This window comes from Struthio camelus, chromosome 13 (assembly GCF_040807025.1).
Source record: "Struthio camelus isolate bStrCam1 chromosome 13, bStrCam1.hap1, whole genome shotgun sequence".
Classification (NCBI taxonomy): Eukaryota; Metazoa; Chordata; class Aves; order Struthioniformes; family Struthionidae; genus Struthio; species Struthio camelus.
The window spans coordinates 13658721-13678482 of record NC_090954.1 but is presented as its reverse complement, the minus strand read 5'-3'; the positions used below and the strand labels follow the sequence as shown (position 1 = coordinate 13678482).

Genomic DNA, 19762 nt, shown 5'->3' with positions numbered 1-19762 from the left:
TGCTCTGGACAATCCTGTGCCAAGGACTCTGTGTATTGCCAATTTCCAATTGCTTCTGTTTTACTTTAGGTTTCCCCCCCTCCATGTCCTGGTTTAATGCTGGCCTTGCACCAAGGGATGCGGAAGCCAGGGCTAATATGTGCTCCACCGTCTCTTTTCTGGAGCAGGAGATGAATTGGGGCCTGTGAACTGCTTTTTCCCAGTGCTGATGCAGGCATCAGCAGGAGGAAGCTGTCTGCTGCCCCTGGAAGTCGGGCCACTTCCGCCCCTTTCAGCGCGGTACCCGCGGGTCACTTACAATGGCCTTTTCTCTTCTCTTCTCCATCTGGCCCCGGTTCACATTGCCACCTTGACACTGCTCACTGTTTTCACATCTGTGAAGCAAGAGAGAGGAGTTCAGCCCCAAAAGAGGATCCTGCAGGGAAACCTTCAAACATCCGAAGGAAACTGAGGCACACTAAATTCTGCAGAGACAGGCAGGAGCTTGGGAAACACAGGCGCCTAAAGAGAGCTGGACACAGATGAACCAGAAAGCATTATGCTTTCCTGAGTCTAGCCACTTTCTCTTGTACCTGCTCTGACACTGAAGGGACTCGGAAATCCTTCCTTACAGATGCTGGAGGGACTCGGTAACCAGCCCTTGCCCTTTCCAAGGAACTGCTCCATCCTTTGCCCATGCCCTGCGTGCTCCCAGCACTACGGAAACCCATGGTTATTTCCCTAAGATGTTGCTTTCTCTGGCTGTGGCTGATGTTTTCAGCAGCTGCTGATGTAGTATCAATTATTTTAATGGATTTTCTTTAATTAGTTAGCGTTCTTGTTACTTGGGCTAACGGACCAGAGAGAGCCTGTGCTGTCATGCAGTACCTTTGGCTGGAGCTTGGACTATGGCTCACGCTAGCCGGGGTTCACTGGGAATCCTGAGCGATGCTGCCTCAGGGCTAATGACAAAAGCAGGAGCCTCCAAGACTCATTCAGGGATCTCCTCAGACCAGTGAGAAACAGAAGAGCCACCATGCTGGGTCAGGCCAAGGGCCCAGCGTTGTCTCAAGTGGTGGCCAAAAGCAGGTTTCTAAGAAATCATGAGGCAAGAACTGCCCCAAGTGTTCCTGCCTGTAGCAGGTTTCTGTGTATTTAGGCACTCACAGTATACTTCTCATCTCTTGGCAGTCTTCCTGTTTATGTTGATTCAGCCTCCCCCTGCCCCTGGGCCAATTTTTAGCAACCCCAGCTTCCTGAAGAAAGGAGCTCTGCAGCTGCATGCAAGCTGTGTGATGAACCACCTGGCTGTGCTTGGTTTGAACCTGCCCCCTCCTAGTTCCGTTTAGTCCCTGTAGTTCTTGCATCAGAAAGGATAATGAATGGTAGGTCCTCATTTACCCCCCCTTCAGGGATTTTATGGGAGACAGTTGCATGCAGAGTCCATGTCAGAGCCAGGACAGAGAGGGCAGTCAAGTGCTCTGTCCTGCATTTCTCTCATTAGCAGGCTGTCCCTGTTTGCATGCCGGAGACCTGCTGCTGAGAGCCACCGATCCCCCACCTGTCACTGCCCACCCATACCTGAAGGTGCGTCTGCTTGCTGGAGATCGGGACCGGCAGCATGAAGACCCCGAGCTGGATCTGCTCCGAGAACAGTAGTGCAAACTGGTCCTGGACAGAGGGTTTCTCCGTAGGCAGAGCTTGGTGTCCGGTGGACTATCGCAGTGTTCTTCCTCCTCCTCTTCTTCCTCCTCCTCCTCCTCCTCCACTGGAGAGCCACTCTCGCTACAGCTGTCATCAAAGACGGTGTCATACTCAGGGGTCTTGCAGAAGGCCATGTCCTCATCATCGAGAGCACTGTCCAGAAAGCCAAAGTGCTTGGTTAAGCTGGCTCTGATCTCCTGGTCTCTCAGCTGTTTGATGCCATCCTTCCACAAGATCTCGCTGCTCGCCTCCTTGCCACTGAGGTCCAGCCCCTGGTAATGTGCGTCTGGGACCCTCCTCTTGTGTTCAGTCTCCACCTGGCTTGGGGGCTCCCAGGACTTGAGCACCTTCCTCTGGAGAGCGGCCTCAGGCTTCATGACCTGGCAGTAGTCGTGGTCCCCAAAGGAGCGCGAGAAGGGCCGTTTCAGCACTCCCTGCTGCTCGGGGAGAGCCGGGCGAGCGGCGGCTCGGCTCAGGTGGGCAAAGAGCTCTGTCCTCTCCGGGTGCTTCTTCAGCGGTTTCCGGAGGGCTGCCACCTCTGGTGGGATCCCGGGGCTGGTGGTAGTGGTATCCTCCTTCCTTGCCTCCTGAGGGATGTCTGGCTTGTACAGGTCCTCCTCAGCTGGTTTGTACGGCGGAGTGGTGGGTGGTGTGAGACCTGAACCCCCGAGAACAAACCACAACAGTCAACTCCCCAAGGAGAGCTTGTATCAATGCAGCACTACACTGTGCTGTGAGAAGCGGGCCTGGGAAGTCTCCAGAGGGGGCCAAACTGCTGCCCCACAGCGAGTGAATCCCTGCTACTTATTTCTAGCTTCCTGCCCTCGAAAGGCCCATCACAGCCAGTGAGCTGGAGGCCAGCATCAACTGTTGGGGCGGCTTTTCCCTTCTCAACCCCCTCCTTCCCCAACTTGAGGTGGTTCGTGGACACCCTAAGCTGTGCTGAGGGACACCTCGGGTCAGGCCCTTCCTTCCCTCTGCCGCACATCTTGTGTGCAGTGGTAATACCTCATCTGATCTCAATACCTGCATTGGACCCAACGTGGCTGGGAAGGAGGCTGTTCTGGAAACCTCCCTTAATGTGAGGCTGTGCGGTGCCCCTTAACCTCCACCTCTGTGGCTTCATCAGTCAAATGGCAATTTGGGGAAAAACAAGGATGCCTGGTACCAGCAGGACCACTGGATTCTCCCTGCGCTCCTGGCCTATGCAGCAATGTGTCCTGTCCCAAACGTGTTCACCAGCACCTGCGTGTCTAAAGGAGAGGCTTGCAAGCTGCTCTCGGTTCTCCCAACGCAGAGGTAGCACACAGTAAATCCCCTGGGTTTACTGCATTGGGAGGGTACCTCAGGCAGGGGAACACGGTGCTCCCCTCACCTGGGCACAGCTGGAGCTGGGTGACTCCAGGCTGCATTTAGGGTAATGTTTAGGGTAATGCTCATCCTCCCAGGATGAATATTGGTGATGTGGGAAGGAAGCACTGTCCTACCTGCTGTCCCACAGAGCTCCACGGTCAGCATGGGCTCAAAGTTTCTCTTCCCAAAAGTCGGGTCACTGGAAGGAGAGAAGAAAATGAGGAGAGAGAAGGTGTTTAGATGAACCACGGTCCAAAAAAGGAGGCTGAGAAGATGCTGCCTGCAAAAGAGCCCTGCAACGTGGCTAGAGCCTGATGGAGCAATCTCAGCAGGGCATCACTGTGCCAGGGAGGGGGGACCCGGCTGAGCTAGCCATCAGCACGGCGGGGAGAGCCGCGGCCCGGCCTCTGCACCACGTTCTCCGGGGCGCACAGGAAGAGCCTGCGCCTGCCCCAGCCCCAACGCTGCCCCAGCTCCTTGCGCTGGGGCGACGGGCGAGGGCCGCGGGTCGGCACCGGCCTCCGCCTCGCCACCCGTCTGCACCGGGCAAGCAGCTGCGCTGGCGCTGCAGAGTGCACCCAGCCCGGCGCAACGGGGCACCTCCGCAGCCCCAGGGCGGTTCGCGGAGCTGACGCAGACTCCGCGGGCACTTACGTTTGCGCCAAGGACAGGGTGAGACACCTGGGTGTTTCTGAAAGACAGGGAGAGAAGCAGCATTACTGATGGGGCCGCGCTGCCCCCGAGCCCGGGCTGCGCGGGGAGCCGGGGGCAGCCGGCAGCGCACCGGTCCCGACGCCGCTCCCCGCCGGCGCGGCGGGCGGCTCGGACGCGCGGGCTGCTCCTGCCCGTGGCGTGGCAGGGCCTGCTGGAGGGACAACACTGGACGGAGGTGGGGGCTGGAGCCGGGGGCAAAGCGCTTGTCCATGAAAAGCTGTGGATAGCTGCATTTCTGGGGGCAGCGGGAAAGCTGAGCCTCGCTGCCAGGCCCAGGGGACGCGGCGGGCAGAGGAAGGCCCTTGGCATGGGGCAGCCCAGTCCTTGCTGGGATAGTCACACCGACACCTACAGAGTCTCCGGATGGAGCCCAAGCCTCGTGGCCGCCTTGGGCTTTCCACTTGCAGCACTCCATGAGCTTTCCAAGAGAAAGCCCGTCTCGCTACACGGGTGGGGAAACTGAGGCACGGGGCACGGCGGGGAGCAGGTTGCGGCAGGGTCCCAAAGCCACCTGCCCCCGGGGCCGGGCAGCACGTGCGGGGCGGGCAGGGGCAGGGCCGTGGCGGCGCGGCCCCCCCGCCCCCCTCACCTGCTCGCTCCGGGAGGGCACAGCGGCGGGTCTCGGCTCCCTCGCCCCCTTCGCCGTCGCCCGGGGGCAGCGGCTGGGGCTCGGCCGCCCGCGTGGTGCCCCCGCCGTCCCCCTCCTCCGTGCCCCCCACCTCCACCTCCGCCGCCGGCTCTTCGGCCGGGAAGGTCTCCAGCGCCGGGCACGGCGCGGGCTCGCCGGCGGCCTCGCCGGGGGCGGGCGGCTCGGGGGGCGGCTCGTCGAGGACCGAGAGCCAGTGGCCGAGCTCCGGGTTGAGTCTCTTGGAGCGGCGGACGGCGTACACGGCACTCTCCTGCCTGCCGGCCGCCATGCCCGCGGCCGGCTGGCCGGCGGTGCCCACGCGCTTCCCGGCATCGTCTTCGAGGCCGCCGGGCTCCCGCAGGGCTTCCGCCTCGGCCTGGGGGCTTTGCCACAGCTCGGCCTTCTCCGGCGGCGTTTTGGCTCTGGATCTGCAGGCGTCCTCCCCGTCCTGGACCGGTGTCCCCGGGGACCTGGCGCCAGGAGGTCTGGTCAGGGAGGCGTACACGGGTTTGCTCAAACGGTATGGCTTGCTCACGTCACACAGAAGGTCCCGAGCCAGGAGCTCCTTCAGGATGGAGAACGAAGCCCTGGGCTTCTTGCAGCTGCCGGCCGCCTGCCAGGCGCAGCCCACCCGGTTCTCGGCGCTGCAAGGGGGGCACGCCGGCGAAGCGCCGTCCGGCTTGGCTCTCTTGAAGGGGCTGCTGCAGGGCGGGGGCTTGGCGTCGGCGGGGTCGCGGGCGGGCAGCTTCCGCGGCGGCAGGCAGTAGGTGTGCATGTAGCGGATGAGCTCCACCACCGAGTGCATCTCCCTCTCGCAAGCGAACTGGCTGCCGGCGCCGTCCTCCGAGGAGGAGGGTGGGGTTGTCACGATGTCGCCGGAGCTCAGCGAGTCCTCGCTGGAGTCGCTGTCGTCTTCGTGATGGGCGCAGTCACCCAGGGGTGGGTGGTGGCGGCTGCTTTGACACTCCTCGGGGGTCCGGGGGGCTTTGGTCTGCTGGCAGGGAGCCGTGGAGGTGAGGTGTCTGTGCAGCTCCGTGCAGCTCCGGCTCTGCGCCTGCTGGAAGTTTGCCTTCCTGTCCCGGGGACCCTCCACCTTCAGAGAGCAGAGAAGAGAAACTCAGCCCCGACCATCACCGTGAGCCACCTGGCACGTGGGCAATTAGTAGGCAGGGGGGAAAACACTACCAGGGCCCAGCACCCTCTAACCACCACCGCCTGCTCCTCAGGCTGCCGTGCTCACGCTAACAGCAGCTGGAGCGCCCGAACGCAACGAGAGCCCATGCTGATCTCAGAGGCAGAAAAGAGGCTTCTCCTCGCTACAAGGCCTGCAGCCCCCAGGGAGCAAGCCATTTCTCTGAGCCCTTCATCTGAGATTGCATCCATTTGGGGTTGGGCCACGACTTGCCAGGAGCCCAGCTGGCTGGATGCGCTGAGGCTTTCCTGGACTTCTCTTAAAAACATGGCAAATAAGCCACCATACGATAAACAGCTGACCTGAGCTGCACTGGCTCCTGGGTCGGACATCCCTGCCCTTCGCTAGCTAATTCTCCGTGATGACCTAGTGATGGCTTGTCCTGCCCAAAGTGGTTCATGGAGCAGGCTCCCTCTCCCTGGCGTTGCGGTGAAGCATTGCAGCCCCTCTAGAGGTGACGTGTTGCCCATCGCGGACCTCGTCCTCTCGCCCCCAGCCTGCTCCCAGGTTCCCAGGATCCCCCAGCCTCCGAGGCAGTGCTGCCTGCTGCGCGTCCGAGGAAGGGTTTCCTTCAGAGACACCAGCCTGGCGGCACGGACCACACTGAGTCCTTCCCCATTAGCAGCTGACACGCAATGATGATCCTTTTCAGCAGGAGGGTTTTTCTGCTGTTCCTAGGCAATCTAATTTGCTGGGCCTAATGCACTGCACAATTACCATTATCCAAGTAGAAAAATCTTTGATGGCAACTTCTGCTGGATTTCAGGAGATTAGCTTAAGTGACCGGGTTGGGCTCTGCAGTGCTGCATGCAGCTCTCCTTGGGCTAAGCCCAGCTGATCGATAGCATGTTTGATTGTAAGTCCCTTGGGGAGGAGGGAATGAGGGGCTGTGAGGGAACGTGAGGGATTTTCATAAAGCAGGGCTCAGTGAAACTGGGAGACTCCTGACCAGCACCGGCTCAGAATGAAATCAAAACCTTTCTCAAAAGAGAACAAAGCCTGAAGGTTTTGCTGAACCTGAGCTGGAGGTAAAGAGGAAGAACTGCAACCCCAGCTAAGCCCAAAGCAGAAATAAACAGAAAAAAAGCACTGGGCTGACTGCCTGTGACAGACCGACGTGAGACACTCTTCCCCCTCCTGCTCCCAACACCCTTTTTTCCCTGTGATCACCATGGGACTTGGCCTTGTCTCTTTTCCCACCAGATGCACCCGGTGGCCCATGGGCGCTGCTCAGAGGCCGTTCATGCTCCCCGGACACCGTATCTGGCGATGCCCTTTAAGAGGATGGTTTCCGAGAGCTGGGCATTGAGAGGATCTCGAGCGTTCCCTGTAGGGCAGGTCCAGGCTCGCCGGCATGAGGAAATACCTTTGTGCAGGGCCGTGTGGGTCTGGCCTTAGGGGTCCCCGGGCGCCGGGCACTCCCATCTCTCTGAGCCTCGCAGCTCGGAGGCACGTGCGATGGCGAGAGAAGCAACTTCTTCAGCTGCAAAAAGAAGTGGCGAGAACAAGAATCGGACTTGCAGCGAGAGCAAGGCTCACGAGCAGACCCGAACGGCAGGGCGGTGGCTCGGCTCCCGACTGCCACAGCCTGAACGGTCCCAGGCTCCAGGGGTCACACCGCCACTGGCCATCTCCACTGCTTAGCATTGGACTTAAAAAGGGGAAAGGAAAAATCAGAGGCAGGGAGGAACGTTTCCCACCCCGCTGGGTGACCTGTGGCCGCAGAGAGCGTCACAGCCTGTGGGAGCGGGCAGGTATACGCAGCGCTCAGCAGTCCACGTGCTCAGAGCAGCTGCTGCCACGCTCACCCGCATTTCCAACCAGCCCCCACACCAGGCAGGCCAGGGGGGTGAGAAAATGAGGCACAGGCAGGGGAATTTACTTCCCAGAGCCATCCCCACTCTGATGAGACGCTCTATGTCTTGGCTTCCAAACTTCTCACTCCATCAATTCTGTCCTTAGGTGACAGAGACGTTACGTTTGCATGAGTGACTGATTTGGACAGCTCACTTGGGTCCCCTTGCAAGGCTCATTTAGCTGTAACATGCAAAGAGGGCCTCGATTCATTAATCAGCTTGCAAAGCATTCTGCAGAGGTAAGCCCCTACGGGAAACGCCAAGGATTTATTGAGGATCTTCCCCAACATGATCCTTTCAAGAATTCCACTGTGATCCCATCAGGAGGGTCGGAGTGGGAATTTTCCTTAGGTTATGCACAGCACAGTTATTTCTTACCGCAAGGCTAGCATAACTTTCTTCTACTCAAAAACTTCTTTTGTTTAAAAAGCACACCCAGCAACAACAGCATTTCTTATTCCACCCATGTTGCACCAGCAACTGAAGGTGACAACAGATCAATAGCAAGACGACTGCGTAGGCTCCGTGGGACTGCACGGAGAAGACTGATCTAGGGCTTGGTCTCCCAAGCTGGCCTGCAGACTTGGAGAACCCCTTTGTCAGGTGCTGTGATTTTTAAAGAGCGATAGAAATGGGAGGTTCCCAGGTCAGGGACTGCCAGGAAATTTCAAGGGGGGGCCTGCCGCTTTAGGCGTGCAGCTCCTGTTGGTGTAAGCAACCAGCACCTTTCCCCCTCTCCCCCTGTAACGTATACATCCTATATATACACATACATATTGCGTGTGATATATACACCCACCTGCGTGCAGGGCCGTGGGAGGTGGAAATGCACGCTCTCACCACTGGATGTCACTGCTCCCCGCCAGAAACCAGGGCTTTTGGGGAGACCCGGGGGCAAGACTAGGGGGTCCCTGGTGGGGGGACCATGAGCCACCGGTGCCACTAGGCTGCAGCCCACCCACAGGGTGCCCGTGTCCCAGGGGACCTCCTGGGAGGGCAGCCATTTGCGGCAAACGCCGCTAGTTAGTCTGGGCTAGGACGGGGAGCGGGGCTGGAGACCTGTTATTGCAGGGTCCCAAGACAGATGTTCAGACCAAGTCCCCTCTGTCCCTCCAGTGAGCGCAGAGGGGAACTGGCCTCTACGGGCCCCCAAGGCAGAGCTGGGGCAGGAGCGACCCCCCTCCCCAGGGCTGCAGGGACAGGGTTGTTTCTGCCCTGCTGCTCATGGGAATGGGGCTGAGATGTGCTAGAGAGGACCCCAAACAACCCCACATCTGGGCTTCAGGTTAAAAAAAGGCATGGGCCATGCCAAAGCAGCCAACACCCATTTGGCACCCTCTGCAGTAACCCAGAGCCCAGCCCCCACCCCCTTAATATACATATATTTGTATATACACAGCAGCAATCAGCTTGTCCCCATGAGGATGGTGATGGAGGTGACAGCAATGATGCAGAACATGTATACGTATACAATACAAGTATATGCTTTGGTATTGACGGTTAAAGAGAGTTTTAAGCCTAGAATGAAAAAATTCAGACCTTTGCTTCCTATCATACCCATGCAGCCGGCTTATCAGGGGCTCATCCAAATCCACCTTAAACAGTAGGAAGTGGGTTCTTACTAGAGACAGCTCATCAAACTCGGGGGCCTGGGGTGGCCCCCCCGTGACCGGGGCGGCAGGTTTGGGGGAGGGGGCAGGCGAGGTGTAGGCATGGTTGAGCGTGTCCCCCTCTTCCATAGTGTGGAAGGCAGCCAGGCCCATGTCATCTCCCTGTATATCATCCAATGTCTCGGTGAGGGCTGCCAGCAGCGCTTCATTCTCGCTGTCTATTATCTGAAAGGAGCAGGCAGAGAACAAGAGAGAGGGAATTAGGCTGAGCAGAGGGAGCCAGGAGACTTTTCTTTCAGGAGGGACTTTGGGAAGAGGGGCAGGCGGCACACAGCGGCGGTGGCTGAGCCTGGTGGTACTCAGCACTGTGGGGCTGAGGAGCACACAAGTGGCCGTGCCACCAGCACCCACGCCTTCTTGTGATCCTGCAGGGGAGCTCGGGGGGATCTTCCCAAATGAAGCAATAAGACAGGGCTAGAGGGAGAAAGACCCAACTGGAAAAGGGCTGGAACACCCATCCGTCCCATCCGCCCTCACAGCAGCCCCAGTGGGGCTCAGAGCATCTTCCTCTCCACCTCATCACGAGGCGATCACTAGCATGTATGTGACCTTCAGGAGAGCTGCCGTTGAAAGTCTCCTTGCCGTAATCCTCCTGCCTTTGGGCTGTGAGCCCACAAGGTCCTGGTTGTCCCCTCACTGCTGAGCTGGGCTCTGCGGCTGCTCCCTCAGCACAGCCTGAGAAAGCAGCATCCACCAGGACAGGACTGCGAGGACGGGCCAGGCACAGCTCCCCGGCCCTCCATGGCGGGCCGTGGGGCTGGAGGAGACCTGAGGGGCCACCATCACTCCTGCGCAGCTCTCCAGAAGGATAAGGCAAAGGCAGGGAAGAAAATGTCGAGGGCTGTAAGCCCAGCTCAAGGTTGCCCAGCGGAAAGGAGGGCACGACTCCACTTCCAGAGGGCAAGGACTTGCAGGCTGGCAGCCTCCCACAGGCATCAGGAAACCAGACACGTGTTACTTCACTGGAAAGTTACCACAACTTGCAAGAAGCAACACGCTTTTTGTTTTCACAGATTTTGTTTTCAAGGATTTTAAAGTCTCCAAATGCAGGAATCTCGAGTTTGCCTGGGAGTCTCAGCCCTCAGGTTTTACAGACGGCTACTCCTAGCCTCTGCCTGCAGAGACGAGCGCGAGTGGATCCTAAAGGCTCCGAGCAAGGCCAGCAGAATTAAATGTCTTACATTATAGCTCTTTTGATTTATTTTTTTAAGCGCACGGCATGATCTGGGGATGCTGACAGGCGATTTGTGAGCGTCTGGGGCTGGGGCCACGCTGCCACGTTGCAGCGCTTTGACGTGAGGCCAGTGCGTGGCGATGGGGCTTGAAAGGGACCCACTGCCTCGTGACCACCCTGTGCTCCCTGAGGAGGCCTCACAGGGCCACGGGTCCCCCGGTCAGGTCTCTGCCCATCGCTTTCTCAGCCTGCTGCTCCCAGCCCAGTTTCGGCAGCAGCTCTGCTGATGCACCTCAGCCGCAGCCCCCAGCCCTCCCAGCAGCATCCCAGACCTGCACAGCTCTGCAGTTCTTCCTGCAACCAGGAAATACAGTGCAAAGGCCCAAAACAATGTGCAGAAGCAGAGGAATGGCTGAAGTGAGCCAGGAGCTAGTTCTTTTTGGTCCCCCTCCATAACAGTCTTAATATAAACCATGTCCAATAAGAAGCAGGATACCAGCAGATATAAAATTAGCATGGGGGTAAATTCAGGCTCCCAGGGAGGACTGGTGAATGCAAACGGCCTCCCATATTTCTCTCATTTTGTTTGAAAATTAAATATCTTTTGTTCCATGCCCTAACCCTGCTTGAAGATACTAGAGCAGGCTCCAGGGAAAGGCAGCAGGATACTCCATTTTTGGCTCCGTTTCTTTTCCTCCTGTTATTGGCATGAGACTGCTGTGCATACAAGTTCAGTGGGATACATTTCATCATATTCTGCTGCTCCTAATGGGACTGTCTTTTGCATTTCTTCTCTGTTTATCTTTTCCCCAGGAAGTTCAGCGGAAAATATGCATCTCGTGATGAAGGTCCGTCAGCTGGACTGGACCGTTTTCAAGCACAGCATCAGCACAGCATAAAAGCCAGAGGGTTGTTATTATGGCCAGGTTAGCAAATATTGGGACTTTTTTTTTCTTCTTTAAATATAAATCCTCCTCCCTCTGAAAAAGTAACCAGCGCTAAGCCCCGCAGCTGGCTGCTAGCGGGCACCAGCGAGCTGCTTACGGAAGAGGAGGGGGCTGCTCTCCTGCACCCCTCAGGAGGGCACGGCACTCCCGTCCCGTGAGGATGGGGCTGGCTGAGGACACAGCGGGAGAGGAGGGAGGGCCTCGAGGTTTGGGGTGCAGGCTCCCCGGCCTGCCTGCCCCCCGGTCCCGGGGAGCCTCCGCAAGGCGCTCGCAGGAGCCCACGCCTGGGGCCTGCGCTGTGCTGACAGCCGTCCCCGTCCTGCCGCGCACGGCGAGCTCAGCTCTCTCGTGAGCAGAAAAGTGCATCTTTGCCTTCTGGAGTGATGCGCTGGAGTTTTATCCAGTGCTCCAAGGAGCGCTTGCTTTCTTTAGATGTAGCTGTAAATATGGGCTTCAGCAATTAAAATAATCCAGCCTCCCTTTTTTAAGCCAGCTCTTGACTCTCTGGTCTCCTCCACCCCGCTGGCTGCTCGAGGTGGTGGTGGCGATGCTTTACTGGCACGGCTGCCCTCCTCCCGCCGCGGGAGCCGAGCCGAGCCCAGCCTGAGAAACGGCCTTGCATCCCGAGCCGAGACTGGAGCCACATGCAGGCGGGTGCCTGGGGTCCCCCCCCTGCATGGGTGCCCCCCGCTGTGGGTTTCCCGCAGGGCCTGGATCCAGTGCCGGCCCCAGTGCTGCTCTGCTTTTCATGCCACGTGCTGGTTTAGGGACCCGATGCCTGGTGCCTGCTCGTGGCACCACCAACCAGCACCGGTTTCTCTGTGAGCTCGCACCAGCACAGCACGGCTGCTCAGAGCAACTCCCTCGCTCTCAAACGCTGCCGGAGGCGCCCGGCGTGCAGGGATGCTGAAGCCGGGAAGCCAGAGGAAAGGGGCTGCTTCCCGCTCGTGGGAAACGCGTATTCCCGCGCCGCACCGCCTCGTGTGCCGCAGCCCCAAGACTCCCCCGCCGCCTCCCCAGCACAACCTGCCAGCTTGGGAATCAAGCAGGATGCGCTCCGCGCTGGCTGTAATTCCTTTTTAATAATACATCACAGGAGGGTTGGCTCAGCAGCCCTCCCCTACTCCGCCACCTCCTCATTAGCCTTACTCCACTTGCTCCATTTAGGCACAGAGCTCAAATTAATGGAGCGCTAATCAGCTGGGGAAGAGATATTAATAGTTGCCACCTTTCCTCCCGCCTTCTTCCCCCCACACTCCCCCTACCTCTGTCCTCAGGTCCCCCGTGCCGGGCTGTCCCCTCGCGCCCGCCAGGGCTTGGGCTGCACGCGCGTTTGGAGAAGAGCCCGCAGAGGCTCTGCTCCCGAGCCCCAGAACGGCGGCGAGGGTTGCCCACTGCTCCAGCCGGCGCTGGACGGGGCGTAGGGCGAGCGGCGCGGGCACAGCGTCCTGCCCGAGCGCGCTTCCTCCAGCCCCGGGGCTGCACGCGCCGCTGCGGAGCGGGAGAGACGTGTCCCCGAGGCCCGTGGAGGCGGCGCCTCCCGCGGCGGCCGCGGTACCTGGAAGAGCTCGGAGTCGTCCGTGCTGTACTGGCTGGACTCGGTCTCGGAGTGCTCCGCGCACCACTGCAGCTCGCTGAAGCAGCCCGCAGAGTCAAAGTCACTGGCATCCAACTGGGACAAATCAATCTCGGGGAAATCGGAGTAGAGGTGCTCCTCGCCAGACACCTCGTACTGGGGAGAAAAGAGAAAGGGGGTGAACCCGGCCGCTCTCTCCTCCGCTTGCTGCCCTTAGGGAGAGCCCAACCGTGCACGGGGCCTTGCAGAGCACCCAGGGCATCCAGGCTGTCCTCCCACAGTGACGAAACAGCCCTTGCTGACACTGGCAGATGGCAACAGGCTTCAGCCCCCTCCTAGAGCAACAACCTGTGGAGACAGCCCCAGCTGTGAGCCAAGGGCTGAGCTCCAAGTGGGGCCATGCATGGAGGGAGCCGGAGCCTTAACGCACCGTCTCTGCTACTCAAGTCCATTACTCGGACCCCAGCTCTTCGAAATAAGCTTTGGCAAATGGCGCAAGGAGGAGCAATTACACGGCAGTCGAGAGAGCGGAGAGCACCTCTTCACTGTGCGTTTGGCAAATCGGTTTGCGCAGCCTGACATCGGTATGGGTTGTTACTAAAACCTGCCCTGCAACCGCCAGCAAACCCTCCCGAGTCCGCCTTGGGCGAAGCTCTGTGGCAGGTGTTGAAATAGCAGACTTTGCATGGGGAATAGCCTTGTCTCCTCTGGTGAGCCTAAGCTCAAAGCACAGCTGCCCAGGCTACGGCAAAACAGCTGTTTGAGCTCTTAAATGAAACTTCAGCTATTCCAGCCCTTGGTGATGTAAGGGTGACATCCAGAGCTTATCTAGCTGCCTGGAGAATTTGCAAAAACAGGGAGAGGCAAGAGCCTGGGGGAGCACACAAGATAGCGAAGCACGAAGGCTCTCGGTGAGCGGCTTCACAACCGGTCAGCTCGGCTTTTCCCTACCCCTTCCCCATCCCCTCATATGAGCTCCTCGATCCCAACCCAACAACGTGGCATCCCCCACTGAATGCCCAATGCTCAGTGAAAATCCTTCTTGGGAAGGTGCATCTCCTGCCAGCCCAAAGTCACTGTGAAGGCAATACAGACCCTGACTCCAGTATCTCCTACCACGTCCACCTCCCACGTGCACACAAAAGGAGAAGAATGGCATAGAAAAGAATCAATGTCTGGGTGCACACAGGGCAATCTAAGCTCTAGGAACCGAGCTAAAAATATCCATTTAATCACAGAAAGCAGCTGAGACCTGCCCTGTTTCTACCTCGTTCCCAACTGCTGCTTTGCCATAAAGCTTCATGGCTCTCTGAGGAGCAGAACAATATGATTGCATTAAGCACCAGAGTGGTGAAAGCCTGAGCGACGGAGGGCACAGCCCCAGATGCCAGCCCGCCACTGCCCTGCCAGGGGGACGCGTCAGGCTGCTGGCACGTGCTGGCAGCAGGGGCCAGACCTCAGCAAGGGGGAATGCAAGGGGAGGAAATCACACTTTGAGTAAGAAATGGTCTTGGGTGAGTGCTAATTCGAAGCCTTCCCAGCCAGTTTGCATGCCCCAGATGACGCATGCAAGCACGCACAGGGGAGGCATCCGCTCCCCGCTGACGCTCGCCCCTGCCGCACACGCGTCCCCTTGGCTTGTGCTGCGGCACTGCTGCAAGCAGTGGTTGGGGTCGCCATGCCAGCGAGACCGCAGGGCTCCCAGGGTTAGCTCCATGGACAAACCCCAGTGCCGGAGGGGCCGGGAGGCCAGGCAGAGACCCGAGCCCGGCTCCCACCACTGTCGACGGCACGAAGCCTGCCCACGCCACCACCTCGCTGCACGCTGCCGGCCCCACGCCCCGGGCTTGCCGCTGATTTTGCCCCAACATCCAGGCCCAGGGTTCAAACCCAGAGGTGAAAGGTCCGTTGCAAATGCTTCTGGTATTGGCTGACCGGTGGGAGTTTTCTGGTGATGAGGGAAGCAAGTTTATTTACAGAGCAAATGGATTTCGAGCAGACAAACATCTGAGCACGTAAGAGAGGCTGCAAAGAGAGAAAAACACTGTGGCCTCCACTTCTGAAGTACCCTAAAAGGATCTCCTCTGCAATTCAATGGGATGGAAAAACAATTTCAGATAAAGCTACAAAAACGGAGAAGACAGCGTTTCTCTCTTTCTCTTCTCTTCTTTTCCTTTTTGTTTTAGTTGGGAAAATCTGGGGTCGTTGATTTTGTTCCCATAGGCTGAGGGAACTGTGTGTTAGTGCTCCCCCGTTGGCTTGCGGACACCGCGTGCCACACCAGAGGACACTCCTGTGCACATACATGTGCCATCTTTTGCATTTTTCATGCAAAAAGGACGAGCGGTCCGAGGACACTGCAAGGCCAGGGGGGAACGGCTTCGCGCCCCATCAGTAAGCGAGCCCTATGCATGGGCGCAAGAGCTTACCAAAGGCCAGAGCCCGGCCGACCGCCACGGTGAGGCTTGCCGGGCTCTGCAGGGCGAACTTCAGACACCTGCTCCCACCAGCCAGAGCAGGGCAAAGCGCCGGCAAGGAGCCGGCAGAGAAACCTGATCTCCAAGCTCCACGGCGCACTGTTCTCCCCAGCGTCCTTTCCTCTGGCAGGGCTGCCTGAGAAAGCCTCCAGGTTTATCAGGTAAATGCCCTTCGTGCCAAAGGATTTCTTTGCTTTGCCCAGCTATGCAGAGCGGTCCACGTGCCTCCAGCAAGGGAAGAAACGGGACTGGGCAGATAGAAGCTCCCCTGAAACGTATTTGAGTAGCTCCTGCTCTCCAGAAGGGTAGCGGCGAGCATGCAACCATGCTGCCAAAGATAAAGGGCAAAAATAATGCCTAGAGCAAACCCCTGGAAGGCTCCAGCATTTGTTTACTCCATGCATGCCTCCCAAAGCCGGGGCTTTTAAAATTTTCCCTGTAAAATGCTCCTCCCTGCTCCCAGGTGGTCAGAACGCATGAGGTGGGATGAACTGCTGAACCAGCAGCCCAAGGGGCCCGTCCTCCACACTCCCGGGTCTGGGGGATACAGTTTTTACCTTTATCCTAGCTCTCCTTCACCCTATCTCTTTTTGTCCCCTCCACTCAGGCAGGGATCCTGGGACTGCTCCGGGATTAGATGCCCTTTAGCCTGTCGGATGTTTCCATTACCTGTTGTGGCATGTCCCTGCTCTGCTTCCATTGCTCTTGCGCCTGCTCCAGAAAAGGTCTTGCAACAACTTTCGCTCCCCCTTTTCCCCAAATCTTCCCATGGGAACAGAGGCAGAGGCTTTTATTTTTAGAAAAGCCATACATACGTGTATATATATATGTGAGTGTGTGTGTGTGTGTGCGTGTGTGTGTGTGTGTGTGTGCGTGCATTCAATTAAAAATAGCAAAGCAGTCAAATTCTCCTGCTCCTTTTGATATGCCACAAGGGAAAAGATCCTGGTGCTGAGATCACAAGGAGCAGCTGACACCAGTGCTTGGGACGTCTTTTGATCAACTCCACAGATGTGACATGTCCCCATTGGCAACAGAGCTGGGTAAAAATAAACTCCTGCAATCTAACGCCACCTCAGGCGCTGAGCTGCCCTCTCTTGGCACCCTAGGGACTGGCAGTCAGTGCCCTGGCACTGCCATGCTGCTTGCACCCATCCCAAGGCAGTGGCTGCGTTGACTTCCCAGCGGAGGAGACTCCCAGGTTGCCATCTAGCATGGGTCAGGAGTGCCTGAAAAGTCACGTCTGCCTGTGTCCGGCCCCCTCCCACGAAGAAGAAGAGGGGAGAGCCTCTGTTCACCAGGACAGCCCGCACGATCACCCAAGGCAGAGCCACAGCTCAAACGAGATCCCTGTGCTGTAAAAAGTCATTTCAGGTCAGGAGCGCAACAGGGGAGAGAGAGCTGATCCTGCCAGTGCAGTACCAGCCCCATTAACAGAGGACTTCAGTCTCGAGAGAGAATCGATCAATTCAAGCACCTTTAGCCCAGCATCCAGCTCACTCAGCAGTGGGAAGGGCACTGCCTCTTGGCTGGCTGCCACGGGGAGGGAGTCTTGAGGCAGGGTGGGGGACAGGGGTCCCAGTTCTCCTTTTGGGGGCAGGATGATGGCAGGGGAGATGTAGAGGGCTGACCTTGCTGCCTGTGGGCACTAGATCTCATCTGCTCTAACTTTCCCTTTTCCCACCCTTTCCATTTCCTGCTGCCTTGGGAGAGGAGTGAACTTTTGTTCTAATTTTACTCGGGAGTTTGTAGGAAAATCAGCCATGGGTTCTTGGTGTGCAGCCAGCAAACACCCATGGAGACATGCTTGAAAATTCGGAGCCATCCTCCAGTCCAGACACCTGGTCTGTGCGCACTGCAGCATGGCTACATCCAGAAGGTTGCCGGGAACTTTGCAACTTGTCTGATCAATCCCTGTCAGGAAAGAGGGAAGCTTAAGCAACAAGGACTCTGTACTGGTGCCACATACCTATGTTCTTTTGGGAAAAACAGGAAATAAAGCCTCATCACCTCCTGGAGCAAGAGTGACCCGTAAGCAGCACCACACAGCAGACTTGATGCAAAAGCAAAAGCGGAAAGGTGGAGCGTTTTTGGGGGCATATTTCTTAAAGGCTTGTACACTGGCTGGGCACAGAGTGCCACTCCGCATAGCGCATGACATCTCACCACAAATGTCAGGAAACTCATGAAGTTCAACAAAGGGAAGTGCCAAATCCTGCACCTGGGAAGGAATAACCCCGTGACCAGGACCGGCTGGGAGCCAACCAGCTTGAGAGCAGCTTTGCAGAGAAGGCCTGAGGATCCTGGTGGACACCAAGTTGAACATGGGCCTGCAATGTGCCCTGATGGCAAAGAAGGCCAATGGTATCCTGAGCTGCATTAGGAAGAGCATGGCCAGCAGGTCAAAGGACGTGATCCTTCCCCTCTGCTCAGCAGTAGTAAGACACATCTGGAGTGTTGGATCCAGGTCTGGGCTCCCCCGGGTAAGAGAGACACAGATATACTGGAGCAAGTCCAGTGAAGGGCCACAAAGATGATTAATGGACAGGAGCATCTCTCATATGAGGACAGGCTGAGAGGGCTGGACCTGTTTAACTTGCAGAAGGGAAGGCTTGGGGAATCTTATCAATGAACAGAAATATCTGATAGGAGGCTGTAAGGAGGATGGGGCCAGACTCTTCTCAGTGGTGCCCAGTGACAGGATGAGAGGCTACGGGCACAAACTGAAACACAGAAAATTCCAGCTGAACTTAAGACAACCGTGAGAGTTGTCAAACAACGGGACAGGCTGCCCAGAGAGGCTGTGGAGGTTACATCCCTGAAGATATTCAAAACGCAACTGGACACGGTCCTGAGCAACCGGCTCTAGCAGCCCCTGCTTGAGCTCAGAGATCATCCCCAGAGGTCCCTGCCAACCCCAACTATTCTGTGATTCTGTGATCAGCCTTGTCCGACTTTCATTCAGAGACAGCCTCCTCGGCTTTGTTTAAACCATGAAACAACCCTGACCTCAGCCTTAGCAGAAAAGCAGTCACAATTATAGGACAAAGAGGCAGCTGATGCTCACTTGTATATTGCAAGGAGCTTTGATTCTGTAGAGACTTTGCTTTCTGAGAGGACAGAACATCAACATTTTTATTAATTTACTACTAAGCATGGACAGCACTACCATGTGCTGAGGAGCTTGTAACTTAAATCACGAAAGCAGGGATTGCTCTGGGAGGCCAGCAAGGACTGCCATGCTGAGAGGTTTGTGTTTATTTTGTGCCCTACCAGGGGATGGAGGTGTTTCAGAGCACCAGTTTTGTGAGTTCCTGGGGACAGTCTGAAAAACATGAGCTCCAGAGAGCCTTCCCCTCAAGTGCTTGACACACGGCAGCAGCCACCCTGCTCTGAGCCTGTAATGTATGCGTTCACCACTGCTAAATTAGCAATAGAGAGAAAGCGCAAGGGTCAGAGCTCCAAACTGGCCAGTAAAGGACTTCCAGAGGTCACCTAGACAACAGTCCTGTCCTGGGAAGCATCGACTGTACCTAAACGTTTCCGGACAAGCATTAGTGTAAGCTCTTCTTAAGCATTACAGATGATGAAGGCCCAGCTTGCTCTATGCCTTCTGCAGTACAAGCAAACAAATCTGAGTGTTTCTGATAGCTTTTTGGCAGGTATTCCCTGTATTTCTTGGGGCTGTGATTTAAAGGGAGCAGCCCAGGTGCTGGCTGACACCAGTCAGCTCCCTTGACTTCAGAGGGGCTCTGAGGAGGGCACCCACAAGACGACGTGGTGCTCAGACTCCCCATTGCTTTGGCAAGGTCCTCTTCCTGTAGCTGCTTCTCGCAGCCCTTTTGCCTCATGCTGGCAGCGGCCCTCACAGAGACGAGGCAGAGGGGGAGCCGGTACAGAGGTTAGCTCCCTCTCCTGCTGGATCGGGAAGACCTGTCCTTGGTGTCACTGCTGTGCGCTGTTCTGCCATGGCTGGGGAAGGCAGGCCAGGCAGCTCTGACATGGGGATTTTTAGAGGCCAAGTCCACAGCACATCACAGGCAACTGCTGGCCAGAGCTAGGTCCAAGGAGACCACGTTCAGCAGACCTGTGACTTAATGGTGGCCCTGGACATCATGAGGACAGCAGGTGGGATATTTCTCCAGAAAGTTAATTTTCAGATCTTTCTTCTGCTTTGGAGAAGCTTTAACTCTAGTGTGGGCATGTGTGAGGCCTTATCTCTGCAGAGAAATGACGTTTCTCTCCAAGCCCAACTCTAATTCAAATATTGGATTAACGAGACAGGAAATGTTTTCCTCTTTTTCAATGTGAACTTGGGCTCCTCGGACTAAACCACTCCTCCCCCGTCTCAGCGGTGGTTTGAGAGGCAGGTTTGGGGCCTGACTAATGACTTTCCATGGGCAGCAGTACCTGAGTGAGCCTGCCAAGAGCACAGAGCTTAGCTCCACTTGCGTGCAACCAGCTTGCTCTGGGGAGCGGCCAGTGCCACACG

General features: G+C 57.2%; 1 protein-coding gene across 1 annotated transcript in view; it reads right to left on the bottom strand.

Moving 5' to 3' along the window:
- Positions 1–19762, bottom strand: part of PPARGC1B (PPARG coactivator 1 beta) — a 66143-nt gene that overhangs the window by 8519 nt on the left and 37862 nt on the right. The window contains exons 2-9 of the mRNA XM_068959650.1: positions 12776–12949; positions 9049–9261; positions 6937–7053; positions 4340–5471; positions 3691–3727; positions 3171–3235; positions 1561–2341; positions 299–374 (exon numbers count right to left, since the gene is read on the bottom strand). Of these exons, the coding sequence (XP_068815751.1) occupies positions 299–374; positions 1561–2341; positions 3171–3235; positions 3691–3727; positions 4340–5471; positions 6937–7053; positions 9049–9261; positions 12776–12949 (2595 nt within the window). The remainder of the gene's footprint in view (positions 1–298; positions 375–1560; positions 2342–3170; positions 3236–3690; positions 3728–4339; positions 5472–6936; positions 7054–9048; positions 9262–12775; positions 12950–19762) is intronic.